The sequence below is a fragment of the Verticillium nonalfalfae genome (assembly GCF_003724135.2).
Source record: "Verticillium nonalfalfae strain VnAa140/NRRL 66861 chromosome Unknown scaffold_40, whole genome shotgun sequence".
NCBI lineage: Eukaryota > Fungi > Ascomycota > Sordariomycetes > Glomerellales > Plectosphaerellaceae > Verticillium > Verticillium nonalfalfae.
Genome location: NW_021167265.1, coordinates 88,104 through 105,772, shown reverse-complemented (window position 1 = coordinate 105,772; position 17,669 = coordinate 88,104). Strand labels below are relative to the sequence as shown.

The following is a 17,669-nucleotide window of genomic DNA, read 5'->3' as shown; positions in this document are numbered from 1 at the left end:
CGATAGCTCCTGTCAGCTTGAGCTCTAGGTGTGTCGATTTACGTGATGGAGGGTGGTGGCGGTGCGCTGTTCCCGCAGTCTCGGTCGTAGGCACACCTGGTGGTGGTGTCGAGATGATTGTGATCCGGTGGGAGATGCAGGCAGGGTCAGGTTAAGACGCATGCATGAAGATCCAGTCTGGGATGCCTTGGTATTGCAGAGACTGGCGTTGGTGGTGGCAGGATGGTGGTGGCAGGTTGGTGCAGGTTGATTGGTACGTGATTCTGATCGAGCGTGCGGCAGGTATGGGGGTGTCAGGACGACCAGGCCTTGCGCGACAGCTGTGCGTTGCAATGGGGTGGGGAGGCAGTGGTTGGGGACGTTGGACAATTCTGAAGGGTCAAAAGAATAAAAATAAAAAAAGGCACGGCAGTCAGAGTATATGAGTGAGAAATGGATCCTCGTGTCGTGTCGAACCGAAGTGTTCCTCTTCCAAGGTTTGGGATCAACCGTGCCGTTCAAGAAGATCCGTTCGATCAACTAGCGGAATGATGGCGCAATGTGCTGGGGCGTGATGATATCAAGATGGGCGAACAGAATGGGTCTCAATGTCGCATCGACCTCGTTCTCGACGTTCTGGCCAGGTCGGAGCGAGGGGGTAGGGGGGGCAGCCAAGGGGGTCCGCCGATGTTGGAGATGGGTCGGATTGGATGGATACGAAAGGTATGGGGGGGGGACAATCAGGAGGAAGAGGGGAGGGGCTGCCGGACGTAGCTCCTGTGCCGCCCGGTAACCGCCTTCCCAGTTGATTTTAGTCGTTTGGCGTGGTGCAATTCGTCCAGCACTATGCGCTATCAAATCAAACTTAGTGCCCAGTCTGCGAGCCAGCCCAGCCAACACCAGTACGGTACAGATCCGGTACCCTCCCTGATGTACTTGGATATGTACAGCACAGAGAGGAATCAATTTGTGCTATCGACGGCGGCTCCCGATGGTATTCGTGCCGGCCGAGACAAGGATAGCACAATGAGGGAGGGTGGCGATCGCAGTTGACGATAAGGCGTCAGCAGTGGATGGTTCCGGGCAAGCGCTAGTGGCAGCCTGTGGCGCTGATGGTCGTAGTCGTGGTGCTCGTCACCGCCGTGTGGCGATGGTCTTCTTATCGACGTCGAGCGTGCGTCCTGGGCGCCGTCAGGGGAGGCACCAGCAGCGGCCGCCGCCTGGGTGCTCTGAATGGGGGCAGATGCAGGCACTGAGGATGCCCACGCTACGTCGCAGTGGTACATTGAACTTCTTTGTTCGTTTCGTGAATGGGTCGCCAGGTTTGAAATGATGAATGGCAGGTCTAAAATTTGACGGAGATTATCTTCACACAGGACACTCACCAACAAAGGCTGCCGGCGATTCTATTTAATTACCTCCTGTCCTCGTCGTCAATTTCCCAGAGGATGTGACGTACCATTGAAACAGCCTGCCTAAAGCCTGCCTTTCCCCTGCCAGCCGCCGTCTGTCAAGCCGCCCTGGCGCACTTGAACCCCTGTGGACCGGGGCGCTGGGCTAAGCCTCTGGGTCTCAAGCTTTCGCCCACGTTGTTTTTCCTTTTCGCAAATTCGTCACTGGCAAACCTAGAGTAGCCTCCACGTCCCCTGATCAGAGACACCAGCAAATGCTTCTGGGAGCCAAGCCGGGGCGACGTCAACTGTGCGCTTGTGTACTGATGGGAACCCTGCCCGGCTTCGCCAGCAATCCTGCTTGTGCTTGTGCCATTGATTGTGCGTAGTCACCTTGTTAGGTGTCTAGGCGGAGACGAGGTTCCTCGGATCGTGATGGCACATCTGGCACCCTTCACTCGTGATCCAAAAATCCACACCCCTTCAGCAATCCTGACATGGCTGCTGTGTTGGCAAGTCGCCATGATCGAACAATCGACGGTTCTGCCCCATTTGATGATCGCCCACGGCGCATGCGCCTCCTGCCCACGAGACCGTCCATCCACGCAGTCGTCGGACGTACTCGGTAGACGTCTTGTTCTGTGTCGTACCTTGCAGGATCGTGGGCGATCACACGAGGGGGAGCAACAGGTGCAGCGGCCGCAGCGATGACTTCATCCCTCGTGCCGACCTCCCATTCGGCACTCTATCCGGAGGGCACCACCCGTTGCGCGGTGCATCCCAACCGGTAAAGTGTTTGACGTGTTCGGCCTGTCTTTCGATTTGGTCGACATTGGCATGCGTGGGAGTGCACCCCCACAAGCTTCCGTCAGACCCTGGAACATTACGACACCACAGGAACAACATATCTCTCGCCTCGCACCTCTTTGGAGGAATCCTACCCGGCGACCAGTAAACAATTGTCTCCTTGACCTGGTGTGGACTTCGGTGAGAAAAGGAGCTCCCTTGTCCTGGCTTACCCCGGGCTTCTATTCGGAAAAGAACCTCCGGCCAATGATCGGTTTGGATCGAGAGCTTCTGGAACACTGCGACGTCCCACGTACATTTTTGCTCTCTGAGAGCCCGTCATGAGCCACATCAGAATGCATCAGATGCAAGGATGGGAAAGCACACGCCACACCCTTTGACGCATCCATCTCCATCTGGGGGAATGAGCCACGCTTCTGCCACAGTCCTCGTCGCCGAGAGCGTTGCCCGTCTTTGACTTGCCACCACATCAACACCACCCATGACATCTCCCAGTTTCGTGACAGATGTAATACTGCTACCGTCTTTGTCCGAATCCTCCCTGAAAACCCTGAAAACCCTGAAAACCCCCTTGAGACGGACCCTTTCCTCCGCCAACTGCTGCGTGTGTGTGGCTTGTCTGACGTAGCACCTCGAATGATGCCTGCCCCTCCTACAACTTTGAAGGCCGCTGGCATTCTTGACCTCGCCAGTCCTGCCTGCTCTAGCAACCCCAGTAGCCGCACACCCACACACCAAAGTGCCAGCAAACGCGAGCTGCGAAACCCATCCGACCAGATCCATGCGCTCGACGCTCACAGCGACAGAGTTATCTCACCAGTTCCCACCAGTTGATCACCTGTACACAGTGTCATTCGTCGGACGAGGCCAGTTGTATCCTGCCACCCCTTCTCCGGCAAAAAGCCCTTACGCAAGTCGTCGCCCGCCCCCGCCGCCGCGGGGAGGTTCCGTAGGTGCCGGCGGATCAGGCAGCGCCCATCCCCAGATACGCCAGCCAGCCCTCAGTGCGACTCCCCGTGGGCAATTGACTTTGGGTCATTGCAGCATCTTTCCAGGTTTGAACCAGCGGTTGGGCTCGATGCAAACCTTGATGTGGGAGATCGCCATGGGCGCTTGCCTCGAAGCGGCAGCCACGCAGCTGACTCTCTTGTACATCCCAAGTCTCCAGAGGTGCACCCTTTCGTTCTCGCGGCTAAGCTATCTCGATTGAACCACCAGCCCCCGAGTGGTATGGATCTTGGTCACTTGGCTGTCGAGCTTGCTATCACGCGGCTGGTTTGTGCTCACCCAGAGGATGGTCTCGGACAGGCTCCTTTGCAAAATGTACCCTTCGGACCGATCGAGGTGAGAGGTTGCTTTGCATGAAAATGGAGAGTCCGGGGAGTTTCACCGGGGCGTAATACGTTTCTTCCGTTTGCGACCTCAGAGACAAATCCCTTACATCGGACGGACCTCCCATTGGCAGCCCCCCAGACAAGAAAGGCTGCACCACGCAGTAATGCATGGGCATCAGTCATGGCAACACCAACAGCGTATCAAGAGTTTCCATCAGTCAAACTGGAGCGCTGACAACGTAACTGAACCGACGCTTGATGCCTCTGCAGCCGCAAAGCCATGACCTATGACACCGCGCGGCCTCCCCCATCAGTGGTATGATGGTCGCGCCAGGCGAGGTGCTAAGACGACCCGAGCTTGTAAACTCTTGAATGCTACGTAATTGAGACGGGACCAGCGGTCTTACGTTGATGGACTGATGATCGACGCCTTGGCAGAGAGGCATCCTACTCTATCCCCACATCAGCTGTAGGACCCTTAAACGTCCACCTGGATGGGGCAGACTTTCGGCCGAGCTGATTTTGAAGGGACCGCCTGCCCTGAAGGCCAGGCCTGGAGTGGGCGCTCGCCATAAGACTTGTGTGTGGCGTAGGAGGCCATGGGCGGCGGATAAGATCCGGAGCGTCTTGTTGGGTCACCTTGAGTGTCCGGATATGCGGCTGATAGGGACAACCCACCCAACCATCGGCGCTGTCTGCATCTTATCTGATGATGACAGTCGACTTGAGCTGGCGCGAGCGTGATGAAGGGCTTGCCAAGTTTAGCGTTTCAGTGAAGTTCAATCAACTTGCAGATTCCGGTCTTGCGACTTAGCTAACTTGTCATTCCCGTCTGTAGGCCCAGGTCGTCCGAGACAAGGGGTGGTGTTGCCAACGTCAAATGGAGAGACTACAACGATACTTCAAGAGGTAGTCTCCCGAGGTATACTCCTCGTGGGTTCAACATGGTCCGTGGTGCGTATCAGATGACAAGTTGGCAAATGGCTGAAGCGAACATGACATAAGGGTGACGAACTACAGATTAATCGTTGCAAACAGCTCTTCAAAGTAATGGCATATGGCGAATTACTAAAAAAAAAAGGTTATCTGTAAGTATGCCGAGGTAGGAGCAAACGTTCCTACCATTGGCCTTGCGTCTCTTTCAAGGCTCTGTTCATCTCAGGGAGGGGACTGGGAACTGGTGCATTTGAGTAGTGATATTGACGCTTGCTGTAAATCGCCTGGTATTGTCACGATTTTCGTATCCTACAAATTCGAATAGGCACAGCATCGCTGTAGAACGGGCCGGCCTGCTCGGCTTCCGGGGCTATCGGGAAGGACAACTCATTCAACTCCATCCCTGCATCACGGCAACGACTTTGAAAAGCATTGAAAGTGGCCTCGTTGCGTTCCGTTGCCGAGATGAGGACCTCAACCTGAGGAAACATGCCGAAAAGCTCCTCGATGGTTCCGATCAACGGTGGTATGATGCTCTGATCGTACGTAATGTCTGCCCCGAAGACAACATCGATAGCCATACCTTGGTTCCACTGTTGGTCCTCGGTGCCGACAAGTGCGTGACCCCATTTAAGATCCATCGGAGTGATTATCGGGCTGTCTTGCAAGTCGTTCAGGAAGAAAGACTCTGGCAAGTTGTTGATGACATCGTCGGACCCGTCAGAGGCAATAACCTGTGCCGCACAGAGGTGCTTCGCACATAAAATGGCCAGATAGCCGGTACCGGCGCCGAGCTCAAGTACACGCTTGCCGCGGATTAGTTCTGGGTTGACGCAAAAATACTGGCCCAGATGAAGCGCTGCCTCCCACGTACGAAGGCCGGTAGTGCCAGAGGCCGAGATCAAAGATCGGGCCTCCAGAAGTGTGATTTCCGAATTTGCAGCCTCTTGTGAAGTCGCCGTTTGTGTGAGCTCGGACAGATGATATGTCACATAGGATTTTTGCTGGGCGCCAAATGTCTCTGGAGGAACGGGAGAGGCGAGCAGTTCCGCAAGTGCATCCATGAAATCCTCGGAGACGCCCTGATACCTCATTAGACTACAGCAGGGAACGTTGGATGGTTGCCAGGCACATACATGGGTGTCCCAGTCCTCAATGCTGGATTCAACCCTCTGCACCAATTCTTTCAGGACTCTGAGCTGGTACCTGACAGGCGGAGAGTAGCTAGGGCCGTCAGGAGAGAACAGTTGCTTGTGTATGGCTTTCTGTGTGCTCTCCTGGCGCAGGACTGGTCCTTCTGGGTAATCAAGATCTCGTTCTAGTTGCAAGAATTGACGACAGAATCGATTGACCTGGGCCTGGGACAGCACACGCGTGTCTTCCATCGTGAGAGTCTCGCAAAATGCAACACCGCAAGCACGGTTGATTACTTGAGTTGGTGTAGCAATTATAAATGTGGATATGGCTTCGGGTGAGAGTAGAAGCTCCCAGCTACTGAAAGGGCACTTGCGCCTGGCCAGTAAGGGTTTATCGGTGATGGCGAAACCTCCAAACCACAAAAGTCTCCCTCTGAGTGCCAGGAGTTTTCCTGGGAAGTAATTCACGGGCTTGATTGCTTGAGTCGCAGCAGCTTGATTCTACTGTGCTCCACGGCATTGACTATTAGCGGCCGTGACCATGGTAGTGACCGCCATCGGTGAAGTTGAGCCACAGTGCGAGACGCGACGGAAGACTGGACCCATATCACGTGATCAGACCACACCAGCCGACGGCCTGAGCCCCAAGGCAGCACAGATTCCTAGGGCTTGCCTGCCCACGGCTAAGCGAACCAGTAGGCCGCCCCTCCGCGAATTTTCATTCTCGCCGCCCCATCACAATATCTCGACAACCTCGAACGACTGACCCAACAGGCACCTGTCTCCTCGCCAATCCTCACGAGACATCAACACCCATCAGTCGCAAAGATGGCGGATTCCGACGCCCCCGTCACGCTGCGTACGCGCAAGTTCATCCGCAACCCCCTGCTTGGCCGCAAGCAGATGGTCGTGTGAGTTTTTACCCTCCAGACATCCCACAGCCTTTTGCGCAAGTTGCCCCGTGTATCCTCCCCTCTCAATCCGAGAAGGCCACGACGATGCAGAAAAGAAACCGACCTCCCGACAACGATCGCCACACGATCACGCTCGAGGCCGACCGATTTCTCATCGATACTCGAACTGCGAACGGACAAGGGAAAAGGGAAAAAAAGAGAGGAATAACAATACACACACACACACACACACACAAACCAAACAACTCGTGGCTGTCCGACTGCCTGAGCGTGCCTTCTTGGATGAGATACTTGGGATACGCGGAGTGCGAGGACATGTGATCCAACAGAACAAAATATGCTGACCTAGCGTGTGTGTTCCAGTGACATCCTCCACCCTGGCCGTGCCAACATCTCCAAGGAGGAGCTCCGCGAGAAGCTCGGCTCCATGTACAAGGCCGTCAAGGACCAGATCTCCGTCTTCGGTCTGCGCACCCAGTTCGGTGGCGGCAAGACCACCGGCTTCGCCCTCGTCTACGACTCCCCCGAGGCCATGAAGAAGTTCGAGCCCCGCTACCGCCTCATCCGCGTCGGCCTCGCCACCAAGATCGAGAAGGCCAGCAGGCAGCAGCGTACGTCCTCACCACCACCGTCATCGCCGTCATCATCGTATAGCGAGACGACGACGACAATGGCGGGCCCCACAAGCGCATGTCAGCCAGCTAACATGTTCCCACAGGCAAGCAGCGCAAGAACCGCCAGAAGACGCTGCGCGGTACCGCGAAGGTCAAGGGTGCCAAGAAGAAGAAGGAGACTTAAATGGGTCACGACCCCAGGGCGACAACCGATACCCACCCGGCCGGGCCTCCTCCTCGACCGATGGAGAGAAGAGATCGAAGGGTCCCGCGGCGCGCCCTCTGCCCGGCCGGAGCGGAGCGGATTGGGGGAGGAAGTCTGGAGGGCCAGAGATTCTTTGGGGCTTCCTTCCTCTGGCGGGTCTTTTGTGCATTACGTACGGGCTCGTTGCATCGCTCGGCACTTTTTCTCGCGTGTCGATAAAAATTGGCTCTTTAGAGTACGAGGCGAAATCGGAAGGGAATGGGTTCATGATTCTCTCAATACAATGCATCCAAAATGATTTGTTTGACTAGTGGTGATTCTGTGCGAGGTTTTGACCGAGCACGTACTGTGCCATGCTCAACAACGATACCAACATACTCGTGATGGCCACCAGAAGACATGCCAGTGTCATTCAACCTCGAGATCGATCGTGACCATGCACTCGTCGCGATTGTAATAGTGATTGACAGGTGGATGTGGTGTCTTGACCATGCCTCCTAGTTAGTAGAAGCATGCTATGCTGTCCTAAGAATGAAAACTCCGGTACACCTCTGCTAAAAACCTATCCACTTACAGCCCATGCAGAACGCCAATGCCAGCGTAACCAACAATCAAAATTCGAAGCCATAAGCCTATGATTCCAGGTCGTCACTCCTTCGCCCTCTTTGACGGCCTCAATGAATCGTCAGGCAGACCACTCCTCTTAGTGCCCGGCAAACTACCCGTCCTGATGTCGTTGTCGTCCTGACTCACTCTCCTGTGAGGGTACTCATTCTTCAGCCCTTCGAACGCCCCAGCGGTCAGTCGGTCACCCGTGCTGAAGAACGGATGCTGCAGCGCCTTAGCGGCTGTAAGTCGTTCCAGAGGGTCATACTCCAACAGACTCGAGAGAAGTTTGAAGCCTTCAACGCCAAGAGACACAAGGGGTCCGGAAGATTGCGACGCCTGCGATGCATTGCTCGCAGCACCTTGGCTGACTGTACTCCAATACCACTTTTCAAGGTTGGAGCCCTGTGGCAGACTTTGATGATGGCTCCGGTGGTGATGGTGTGCAGAGGACATGGGTGGCTGCAGCGTCGCGAGCTGGGCGTACTCTGGCATGGAAGATAATAGCGGCCAGCGCTCTTTGGTCGGCAGACCCATGATGTCCACAATCTTTTGCATCTGATTCCGCTGAAACGGAACAGTCTTCTTGCTGTCCATCTTGGCCTCCTCCCCCTTGAAGATGGGGCGCAGGGACAACAGTTCTGCAAAGATGCAGCCAACAGCCCACATGTCAATGGCAGGCGTGTAATGCCTGGAACCTAGGATGAGCTCGGGAGCGCGATACCATATAGTGACGACGACCTTATCACCGCTGAAGAGTGAGTGCAAGGGCTTGTCAAAGCGGCGGGCAAGGCCCAGATCGCCAACCTTGACCTCCCCAGCCGAAGTGACCATGATGTTGGCGGGCTTCAGATCGCGATGCAGAACCCAGTTGGAGTGGATGTACTGGCATCCGTTCAGCAGCTGGAACATGATGCTTTTGACGGTCTGCGAAGGAATTGGGTGCCGGGGTTGTTGTGTGTGGTGGTGGATAATTTGGAGAAGGTCGTGCTCCGCATATTCAAACACCATGAAAATGCACTTGTCCTCCAGGATGATCTCGACGAGTCTGATAACGTTGGGGTGTTTCAACTCGCTGCAAAGCGACATCTCGCGGATGGCACTCTGAGAAATGCCCGTGTACGAGATTTGCTCGCCCTCCTTATCGGGTTTGAACTTCTTGATAGCAAACTCGCCCTTCTGGCCTTGCCGGCCAACGGCCTTGTAGACACGGCCATATGTTCCGCTGCTAATGAAGCCAATGACCTTGTACCTCTCTATGACGCGTACCTTGGACTGGTAGGCAACATGCCCGGTACCTCGATCTGTTGGATCTATAACACATTGTCAGCCCCTGACGTAGTGTAACACATGATGACGTGAAAGTAAGGATGTAGGTCATGTACAGGAACTGTGAAGCCCGCCGTATCCGACGCCTCTCCACATGGCTGAGGATTCAAGGAGGTGAGAGACAAGTGGCCGCTTGCACTCGCAGATAAAGACAAATATCAAAGCAGCCTGCCCATTTGATGATGCGGATCTTATGAAGAAGAAACTGGTGAGACGAGACTGTAGTGTCCGTGATTCCCCTTCGATAGGGTGGCGTGGTGTGGTACACTATGGAGAACCGGCCAAAGGCTCACACCGCCGGATGTCGGGTACGTTCGAGTGCGTCGAGTATCCCGACTGTGGCATGGGCCAAAACAATCCCAGGAAGATGAAAGACTCGAAACGCACACGAGGGGGGGAGTGAAAGCGCTCATATGAGTGCAGCGTGCATGTAGGTCGGTAGAGCGCGCCAAAAAAGCAATACCCGACAGCAGGGGTTCGAGGGGTTGGAAGGCAGAATGCGAGAGCCGACCTGTTGTGGCTAAGCTGCCCGACCTGACCTGGTCTTGAATGGAATTGATCCAAAAAATCGACGAAGTGGATGGATGCAGTCCTTTTCCCCACGCTCAGGCGACCCAAAGACAAGTGGCGTCTCTCGCAAGCCGGTGGAGCATCGATGGGGGGGGGACCAGTTACGGGCTGGAACATGCACAAGCACAAACGAACATGCGCACTCGCAGGCTGGTTGCAGGTAGCAGAGGCCGGGGCAGTCACCGGGTAGCTACCCGGGGGGCTGGAAAAATAAAGAAGGGGGATAGATCAGATGTATGTGTGCGTGTGTGTTTGTGCGTACGTGCGTTGTGGATGGATGAATGAAAGAGTGTGGATTGCGCCCCCTCATGATCGGCTCGCACGATGTGGACAGAAGTGGATAAGTCCGGAGTCAGGTCAAGAGAAGGATGAGCATGGGACATGGAACATGGGGCATGAATGCATATGTCCCGATTGGCATGGAAGACAACAAACGAGCAAGATGGAAAGGGGATGGAAAATGATGCCAAGTTGGGAGAGACTGTGGTGATGAGGGGACGGACGAGAGCTGTGCCATGCCACGAATACACCAGAAGAGAAAGCGCATATGCAACGTACCTTCGAAAGCTGCTTGCACACTCCTCTTCAGATTGCCGGTTCTGATCCCTGACACTGAAGAGGGACCCGAAGCGGCGGATGGCGGATTCGTCAGACTCATCGTCTCCGCTCAATCTCTCGTGGATCTGTTCAGATTCCTTTGCCCCCTCATTCGGTTTGTCCGGGGTTTGGTGGCTCGTTGGCTCAGTGGCTCTCCGATTAACTGGCTCGGTCGGTCGCTTGGCTCGGCTCCCCAACGCCAGAGTGACTCGCTGTTTCTCCGTCCGAATCCCGATAGATGGTTCAGGCAAGCAGGACGCCGGCTGAGTGCGACAACCAAACTACCGGTTTGGTGGGGTAGGCCGATGGAGGTGAAGGGAATGCCGCTGGATCATTTAGCAACAACAACCTGTCGCGGGTAGAAGGCCGCGTAGGCCCGTCGGTCGTTCGGTCGGTTTGTCGATCCAAGCAGGATCAAGCAACGTGCGAACGGACGGACAGACAGAGACGCGTGAGCCTTGTTTGCCAATGGCCAATCGGCAATGAGTCGCGTAGTTTTGCTTCCTGCTGATGATGTTCGAAGGTAGGGCGCAAGTCGTTTGGAGACCTGACGGGCGTTGGGGGTGATGGCAAACAGTTGTCTCCTTGCCCCGACGAGGGAGGGGGGCTTGAAGTGACACGGCAGCTGCGGTGGCGGCCCAGTGCAGTCGCGTTGTGTGGTTGTGATGCACTACTGGCTAAAATGGACGGCGGAGAAGGGTTGAGGATGCGCCAACAGTTGAGACTGAGTATATCTGACACACGTCGTCAACCGTCTGTATATTGTGATGAGGATATGGAAGAGTAGGTAGGCAGCCTTGGTGTTTGCTGTCTGGCGAAAATGACACGGAAGCGACTGGTGAGAGGCCACTGGGCGGATGGTCTGCACCTGAGCTAACGGCATGGCACCTTCCCGTCTTCCCTTCCCTAGGTAGTCAGACCTCGACTGCCTGTGGTAAGTGAGATGCACGCGTGTCACACCGAACGGGGCTGCGCCACCACGGTGCGGATATGATCCCATCCGACACAGTATGCTCGCGGCCAATGCAACCTCAGCACGGTTGCTGTGTCTTACCTGGCTGGGTAGGCGGATAGCTAGCATTATACCCGTGTGAACAGGTCAGATCGGATGGAGAACCAAGTCGAATCAACTTTTCTTTTCATCATGCTCTGCTTCTAATCGTGGCTGGAAAAAAATCAAACCCCTTGCGACCTATCACCCTGTGAGACCACTTATCGAGGACCAAGCTTCTCAAGCACCCGCGGGCCCTGCTCGTCCCACTCAGCCTTGGTCACCCACATGCTCTCCTTGTCCGCCATGATGTTGGCCAGCACGGCACCTCCCAGGAAGACCATGTGCCTTCGGCGCGGCGGGTCCTCTATCCGGACCTTGAACTTGCTTAACCGCTCAGGGTTACCGCCCAGGACGCGCGTGAGCCACAGCTGCTTCAACTCTTTTTCCAAACGTGACGGAAGACCAGGGTACATGCTGCTACCGCCCGACAGGACGATGGCCTTGAATAGCGACGAACGCACGTCGACATCGGCCGCCTGGATCGTGTTGAACAGGAATTCGGCCATGCCCGGCTGCTCGCAGTCGACGAGGTGCGGCTGGAACAGACACTCGGGTGCCTCGAAGCGCTCGCTGCCGACGCGGATCACGCGACCGTCCGGTAGCGTGTAGCTCTCCACGAGCGTCGTAGTATCCTCGCTCAGCCGCTTGTCGAGCTCCAGGTCGTACGAGACATAGCAGAGCTTCTCCTTGATCTGGCGCACAGTCTCAAAGTCGGCCGTTCGGTTGAGCGCGTATCCGCGGCGGAGCAGCAGCGCGATGAGGTTGCGCGTGACATCGCGGCCCGCCACGTCCAGTCGCCGCGTCAGGTGGTTCAGTACCACGGATTCGTACACGGGCACAATATGGGTGACGCCGTCACCCGAATCGACGACAACGCCAGAGCTGAGGCCTGCGTCTGTTAGTCTTCCGCGTGCGCCTTCCAAGCTCCATTCCAGAACGTACCCTGGGCGTAGAGCGCCAGCACGGCCTGGATCGCAACGTAGACGCCGCCGAAGCCGTACCGGTCGAACATGACCTCGCACATTTGCTCGCGGTTCCTCAGAGGGTTCATGGGAGGCTCTGTGAGGAGGATCTTGCGGCCGCGCGGGTCGACCTTCATCTTCTCGAAAAAGGTGTAGTCCCAGAGGTGCTGCATGTCATCCCACTTCTTCACAATGCCATTCTCCATCGGGTAGCTGATCTGAAGCATGGTGCGCGCCGCGGCCGCTTCGTCACCGCACATAATGTCCTTGATGGCCAAGTCATTGTCGCCCTTTTCCTCCGTTCGCAGGATCGGCCGTCCGACCATCGATGGGTATTGGAACTCGGGAAAGTTCTGCGCGGCATAGCCGACCTTGAGGAAGCCGGTTCCTCCGTCGAGGACTGCGTGACGTCGTTAGCTAGGTACGGGGTCGGCGGCAGCCAAAGCAGGCGGAGCGGCAGCGGACGGCCAAAGGATACATACCAATTGGTGCCTCCGCCATCTTGAAGTGTGTTCGCGAGAGCTGCGAATAGCCTGCAGGTGGAGGGAGAAAGTCGATGTCGGATCGCACGGGCTCTGAAAGCTTGCCAACACACGAGGAGGGGATTGGGAGATCAGGAGTGCGGGTGATGCTACGTAAGGCAGGCGTTGTCGGTGGTGGGGTATGGTCAGCGCACCGACCAACCTCGCCTTTGCTCGACTGGGCTTCCTGCCACCGCCTCCGCCGCCCCCGTCATCAAGTGGTGGCTGAGAGCTTTGTCACGTGATACCCCGCAGCTGGCTCACTCACTCACCAGCTTCTCATGAGCGTTTGATCGTCTTCACCAATCACCCGGGATCAGCGGCAATTAGGAGAGGTCCCCACTTGATCCCGTAGAATGATGTAAGCGCGACTTGAGGGCGTACACGGGAGGGGTTGAGCAGATAAGTGAAGGAGGGTGAAGATGGCGCAACGCCATGAGAAGAGTAGACTATCATCCAGCACACACGTCTATCTCACTCAGTGTCAAAAGGTGTTCCATATCAGCCGTCACCATGGCGCAGCGACCGATTAATATCCTGGTCATTAACCCTAATTCATCCCAAGACATGACCCATGGGATGGAAACAGCCGTCAAAGGCATGACCTCCAACGATGTAAGTCAGGCCACCCGCTTGCGGTACCAGATAGCAGGCTTACTTCAACTCCCTTCCCGTCTCCAAGTCTATCAAAGTCTATACCTATACAGCCCCGCCAGAAAGTCCCCCCAGCATCGACAATGGCGAACACATAGAAAGCAGCACCGAGATTGTCCTCAAGGACCTCGCTCACTCTGGCGAGCTCGAGAAGTACGACGGCGTCCTCGTCGCCTGTTACAGCGTCCACACCCTCGTCGACCGCCTGTCCAGGCAGTACGGCGACCGCCTCGCCGTGACGGGCATATTCGAGGCGAGCATCCTCACAGCCACGGCGTTGCTGCCGCAGACCATTGTCGGGGCGCCGCCGAGCCAGTGGGGCATCGTCACGACCGGTTCGTTCTGGGAGAAGCATCTCGCTGACGGCGTGACGGGTTATCTGGGCCAGGTTGGCAGCGGCGGCAACACCAAGTTCAAGGGTGTCGTCTCATCGGGCCTGACTGCGGGTGATTTTCACCACGTGAGCCCGGAGGAGGTCAAGGCCAAGCTTGAGGAGGCGACGAGGAAGCTCCTCGGCGATGGCGGCGTCAGCTGCATTGCGATGGGGTGTGGAGGCATGGCTGGGCTGGAGGACATTATTCGGTCCACGGCCGTTGCGCAGTATGGAAAGGAGAAGGGCGGCAACATCTACGTTGTTGATGGCGTCAAAGCAGGCATCATGCAGCTGGAGCAGACGATCAGGAGCAGACGGCTGTTCCAGCCGAATGAGGCGTGAAAATAGGGCTTGGTGCAATATGGCTACTGCGTAGTTTCTTGATCAACGAAGAGAATAATTAATAGCTCACCGTCGCCTCGTGGGCAGTCATTGTCATGGTGCGAGAGAGCGGGCGGTTGGATGGTATTATTACTTCCACATCAAGCCTTGCTGTGAAAACCTTTCCGGTTGTGGCGCCCTCGGAGCCCATGATATTGGACTTGCGGTCAATCATGATGATACAGACCGTGTTGTTCTCGAGCCACTGCTTAAGTTCTTTGACCTCACCATTAGTGAGGAACCAAGCTCGTTCTGAATGGGCAGCTACTTACTGGCCAGGGCTTGATGGGACCTGGGGGGTAGCATCGCCGCCCTTGGTAGCACCCTTGGCGAATTAGAATGCCATTCCGGTGACTTGCACGAAGACACCTCCAGGACTGGCGAAAGTAAGGAGAAGTGGAATAGCAACATATTGCGAAGTGTCTTGTTGGCAGTTATTTGAAAGCCGAGGAAGACAAACTTCACATAAGGTGCTCCATAGTCATGTCACTTCACAGTGGGAAAAGATCTTTCTTAGACATGCGTCTGCTACTCCATGTCGGCACGCCGCATGAAATTGTCGTCCCCTTTCACAAGTGTGTGGGGTGGAATTGCAGGAGACTGAAACTGCTCAGCACAACGAGGGTTGGTCCTCGATTCCGAGCGAGATCGCCAAGTCATCGAGACACATGCTTGGCTGTATGTCCACCTTGTCAAGCTGTATGTCCACCTTCTCAACCACACCGTAAGAGGCTCCGAGGATCTCTCCACAGCGCCTTTTAGAGGCTGCAGAATAGTCCAATGATGCGGCGATGAGGTATCCCGACAGGGATGACCCTAATCCAGCTGCTACCGCCGTGCGTTTGTTTCACAGACTGTACCACGCAGATTGACGTGGAAAAGCAGCTGGTCAAAGCATTTCCGACAATGAGAGCACCTGGCGTTTGACACTGGCGGCAATCATCAGCTTGATCAACAGGCCGGGTTCTGAGACGAGACCGTACCCTTACTCCATATCGCGTTTGATCTATAACACCAGTACTACAGGCCAACAAGAGCCGTAAAAAGCCTCTAGTCTGCTCATGGTTCCGACAGAGAAAGTGCCAAAGTCCTCAACCTCGCATGGGTCTATCCAAGAGACGAAACTGCATTGTATTCTACCGGTGAATTCTGCCCAAGCTCGCCATCCCATTCATTAAAAAAAAATGTTGAAATGGCAAACCGGTTTGGCACGGTGGAAGCCCAAGAGAGACCCGATATCTGCTCCAAGACCCATCAGGGAGTATGAAAAAGCCATCATGCGAGTCCAGAGACTGCTCACGGTAGGTTGATGTGAGGGAACCTTTGGCGGAGACAACAAGAACTATGCGCTATTGCCACGACGCTCAAGGACGAGAGAGACTGACGACGATTCCACACGGTGGTATAATGCTATCTACGTTCAACTCGCGTCTTGATATGCCTTTACCAAGATGAGGTCAGTATGGCGCAACCCAGCGCGCTCAGTCCAACCTCTGCGAGCGTCCCCAAACTTCATTCCAGTCCTTCTTGCCCTTTGTCTCGGGTATCCTCCACACAGTGAAGAGGGCGAAAAGCGCGGCGAACCCGGCAAAGATAAAGTACACCCAGCCCGCGCCTCCAAGGGCGCTGTTCAGTGCCGTGTTGATCAAGGGGAAGAACTGCGCAACGAGGAAAGTAGCGACGTAGTTGGCAGCAAGGCACCATGATTGCGTAGCGCCGACGGCTTCCTGGCCGACGAGCTCCGAAGCAAGGATAAACGGCACAGGACCCAGGCCCACAGCGAAGAAGGCGACAAAGAAGGCAACAGAGATGGCGGACAGGAACTTGATGCCCAAACGGATTGACAGCGCAAGGACCAGGGCACTGGAGCCCTGCCCGATGATGGACGCGAGAATACAGGCCTTCCGGCCGAGACGGTCTGGCAGGGGAGCGCAGGCGATAGTCATAAAGAGGCCAATGACGGAGATGAGGATAGTCAACAGAGCAGAGCTGAATGGGAGAAGGTCGGCAAGCAGCGAGACGGAGTACATGATGACCGAGTTGATGCCGATCAACTGCTGGGCAAACATGACGCCAACGACAGCAATGATGGCCGGCCGGTAGAGGGGATCCTTGACGACCTCAAGGAAGCCAAGATGTCTTCCGGTTGTCCTGCCTACAGACAGTGGTGCCGAGTCGGCGTCTTCAGGCTCGGTCTGAGCCAGAAGTCCTTGTTGCTCTGCGCTGCGTCCTTCGCCGTCCCAGCTCTCGACTTCTTCGGCAATGTCAAAATCCTTACCACGGATGCGCTGCAAGATGCGGCGGGCACCATTCACGTCTCCGTTGGCGGCCAGCCAAGCCGGGCTCTCAGGGACGAAAAGCAGGCCGAAAGACTGGACCAGTGCAATAATGGCACCGGTTGCCAGGATGATGCGCCAGGAATCACCGTGACTCAGGAAGAAGCCGAGCGTCTGCGTCAAGAGAATGCCCAGGTTGATTGAGATCTGTGTCATAAAGCCGAACAGGCCGCGCTCCTTGGGAGGCGCAATTTCGCTGACGTAAAGAGGCACGACAACGGTCGCAGCTCCGGCTGCCGCACCCGACAAGAGGCGGCCGATGACGAGCAGGGCTACACTGGGGGCAATGGTCTCGAACGCGGAGCCGGCAAGGAAGACGAGGGCCGTGACGCGCATAGCCGACAAGCGACCACGCTTCGAGGCGAAAGGACCAGCAACCAGGGCCCCAATCAGTCCGCCGACAACGAATGCAGAGGAGACGGTCGAGAAGGCGGCATCATTCATAGGTATACATTTGGGGAGCAAACCCGGGTTCTCTGGCGGAGAGTTGTCGTGGCGGACTAGTCTTGCTGGATCAGAGTGCTGCGGTATGGCTCGCTTCTTGCAGGATATGACATCTTGAGGAGCATTGAGTTCGGCCTGGAGGGTAGACATGGTTAGAGAGCGGAGGCACTCCAAGGTGACTTGGAAGAGGAGGGGAGGAGGGGTCAAGGCATACAATATGGAACCCGAACTGAAGGGATCCCAATGTGGACACCAAGACCAAGAGGATCAGATACAGCGTGGTGTCGTGCGCGAGCTGTCTGAAACTGGAGGGGGCCATGTTGATTGTGTTGAGGTGAACACCGGGCAAGGTGCAGTTGGAGAAGGAAGAGCCGGTCAAGACGTTGAGGTCTGCGTAGCTCTGAAGGAGGCTCGAGGCGGGACCAACAGCATCCGTGTCACCGATTGGGACAGGTCAGCTGTCGCCAGGTGGCTTCGCCCGCCCCCCCCCCGAGGCTGGTGGGGGGGAGGCGAGTCCGGAGACGAC

At 56.0% G+C, this 17,669-nt stretch overlaps 6 protein-coding genes across 6 annotated transcripts; 2 read left to right on the top strand and 4 right to left on the bottom strand.

The window, feature by feature from the left end:
* Window positions 1–4,740: 4,740 nt before the first annotated feature.
* Window positions 4,741–5,832, bottom strand: D7B24_006059 (uncharacterized protein; the record flags this gene model as incomplete). Its single annotated transcript, XM_028640200.1, has 2 exons — window positions 4,741–5,529; window positions 5,584–5,832. The coding sequence occupies 2 exons, from the start codon at window positions 5,830–5,832 to the stop codon at window positions 4,741–4,743; spliced, it is 1,038 nt and encodes a 345-aa protein (XP_028495604.1).
* A 579-nt stretch (window positions 5,833–6,411) lies between these two features.
* D7B24_006058 (uncharacterized protein) lies at window positions 6,412–7,295 on the top strand (the record flags this gene model as incomplete). The annotated part of the gene is made up of 3 exons (XM_028640199.1): window positions 6,412–6,494; window positions 6,861–7,108; window positions 7,216–7,295. 3 exons carry the CDS (start codon window positions 6,412–6,414, stop codon window positions 7,293–7,295), a joined length of 411 nt encoding a protein of 136 aa, XP_028495603.1.
* A 669-nt stretch (window positions 7,296–7,964) lies between these two features.
* Window positions 7,965–9,274, bottom strand: SSN3 (cyclin-dependent protein kinase; the record flags this gene model as incomplete). The annotated part of the gene is made up of 2 exons (XM_028640198.1): window positions 7,965–9,235; window positions 9,271–9,274. The coding sequence occupies 2 exons, from the start codon at window positions 9,272–9,274 to the stop codon at window positions 7,965–7,967; spliced, it is 1,275 nt and encodes a 424-aa protein (XP_028495602.1).
* Window positions 9,275–11,630: 2,356 nt separating this feature from the next.
* On the bottom strand, window positions 11,631–12,935 carry ARP2 (actin; the record flags this gene model as incomplete). The annotated part of the gene is made up of 3 exons (XM_028640197.1): window positions 11,631–12,361; window positions 12,415–12,834; window positions 12,917–12,935. The coding sequence occupies 3 exons, from the start codon at window positions 12,933–12,935 to the stop codon at window positions 11,631–11,633; spliced, it is 1,170 nt and encodes a 389-aa protein (XP_028495601.1).
* Window positions 12,936–13,468: 533 nt separating this feature from the next.
* Window positions 13,469–14,324, top strand: D7B24_006055 (uncharacterized protein; the record flags this gene model as incomplete). The annotated part of the gene is made up of 2 exons (XM_028640196.1): window positions 13,469–13,570; window positions 13,638–14,324. 2 exons carry the CDS (start codon window positions 13,469–13,471, stop codon window positions 14,322–14,324), a joined length of 789 nt encoding a protein of 262 aa, XP_028495600.1.
* A 1,520-nt stretch (window positions 14,325–15,844) lies between these two features.
* SLC2A2 (Solute carrier 2, facilitated glucose transporter member 2) lies at window positions 15,845–17,462 on the bottom strand (the record flags this gene model as incomplete). Its single annotated transcript, XM_028640195.1, has 2 exons — window positions 15,845–17,278; window positions 17,358–17,462. The coding sequence occupies 2 exons, from the start codon at window positions 17,460–17,462 to the stop codon at window positions 15,845–15,847; spliced, it is 1,539 nt and encodes a 512-aa protein (XP_028495599.1).
* Window positions 17,463–17,669: the final 207 nt, after the last annotated feature.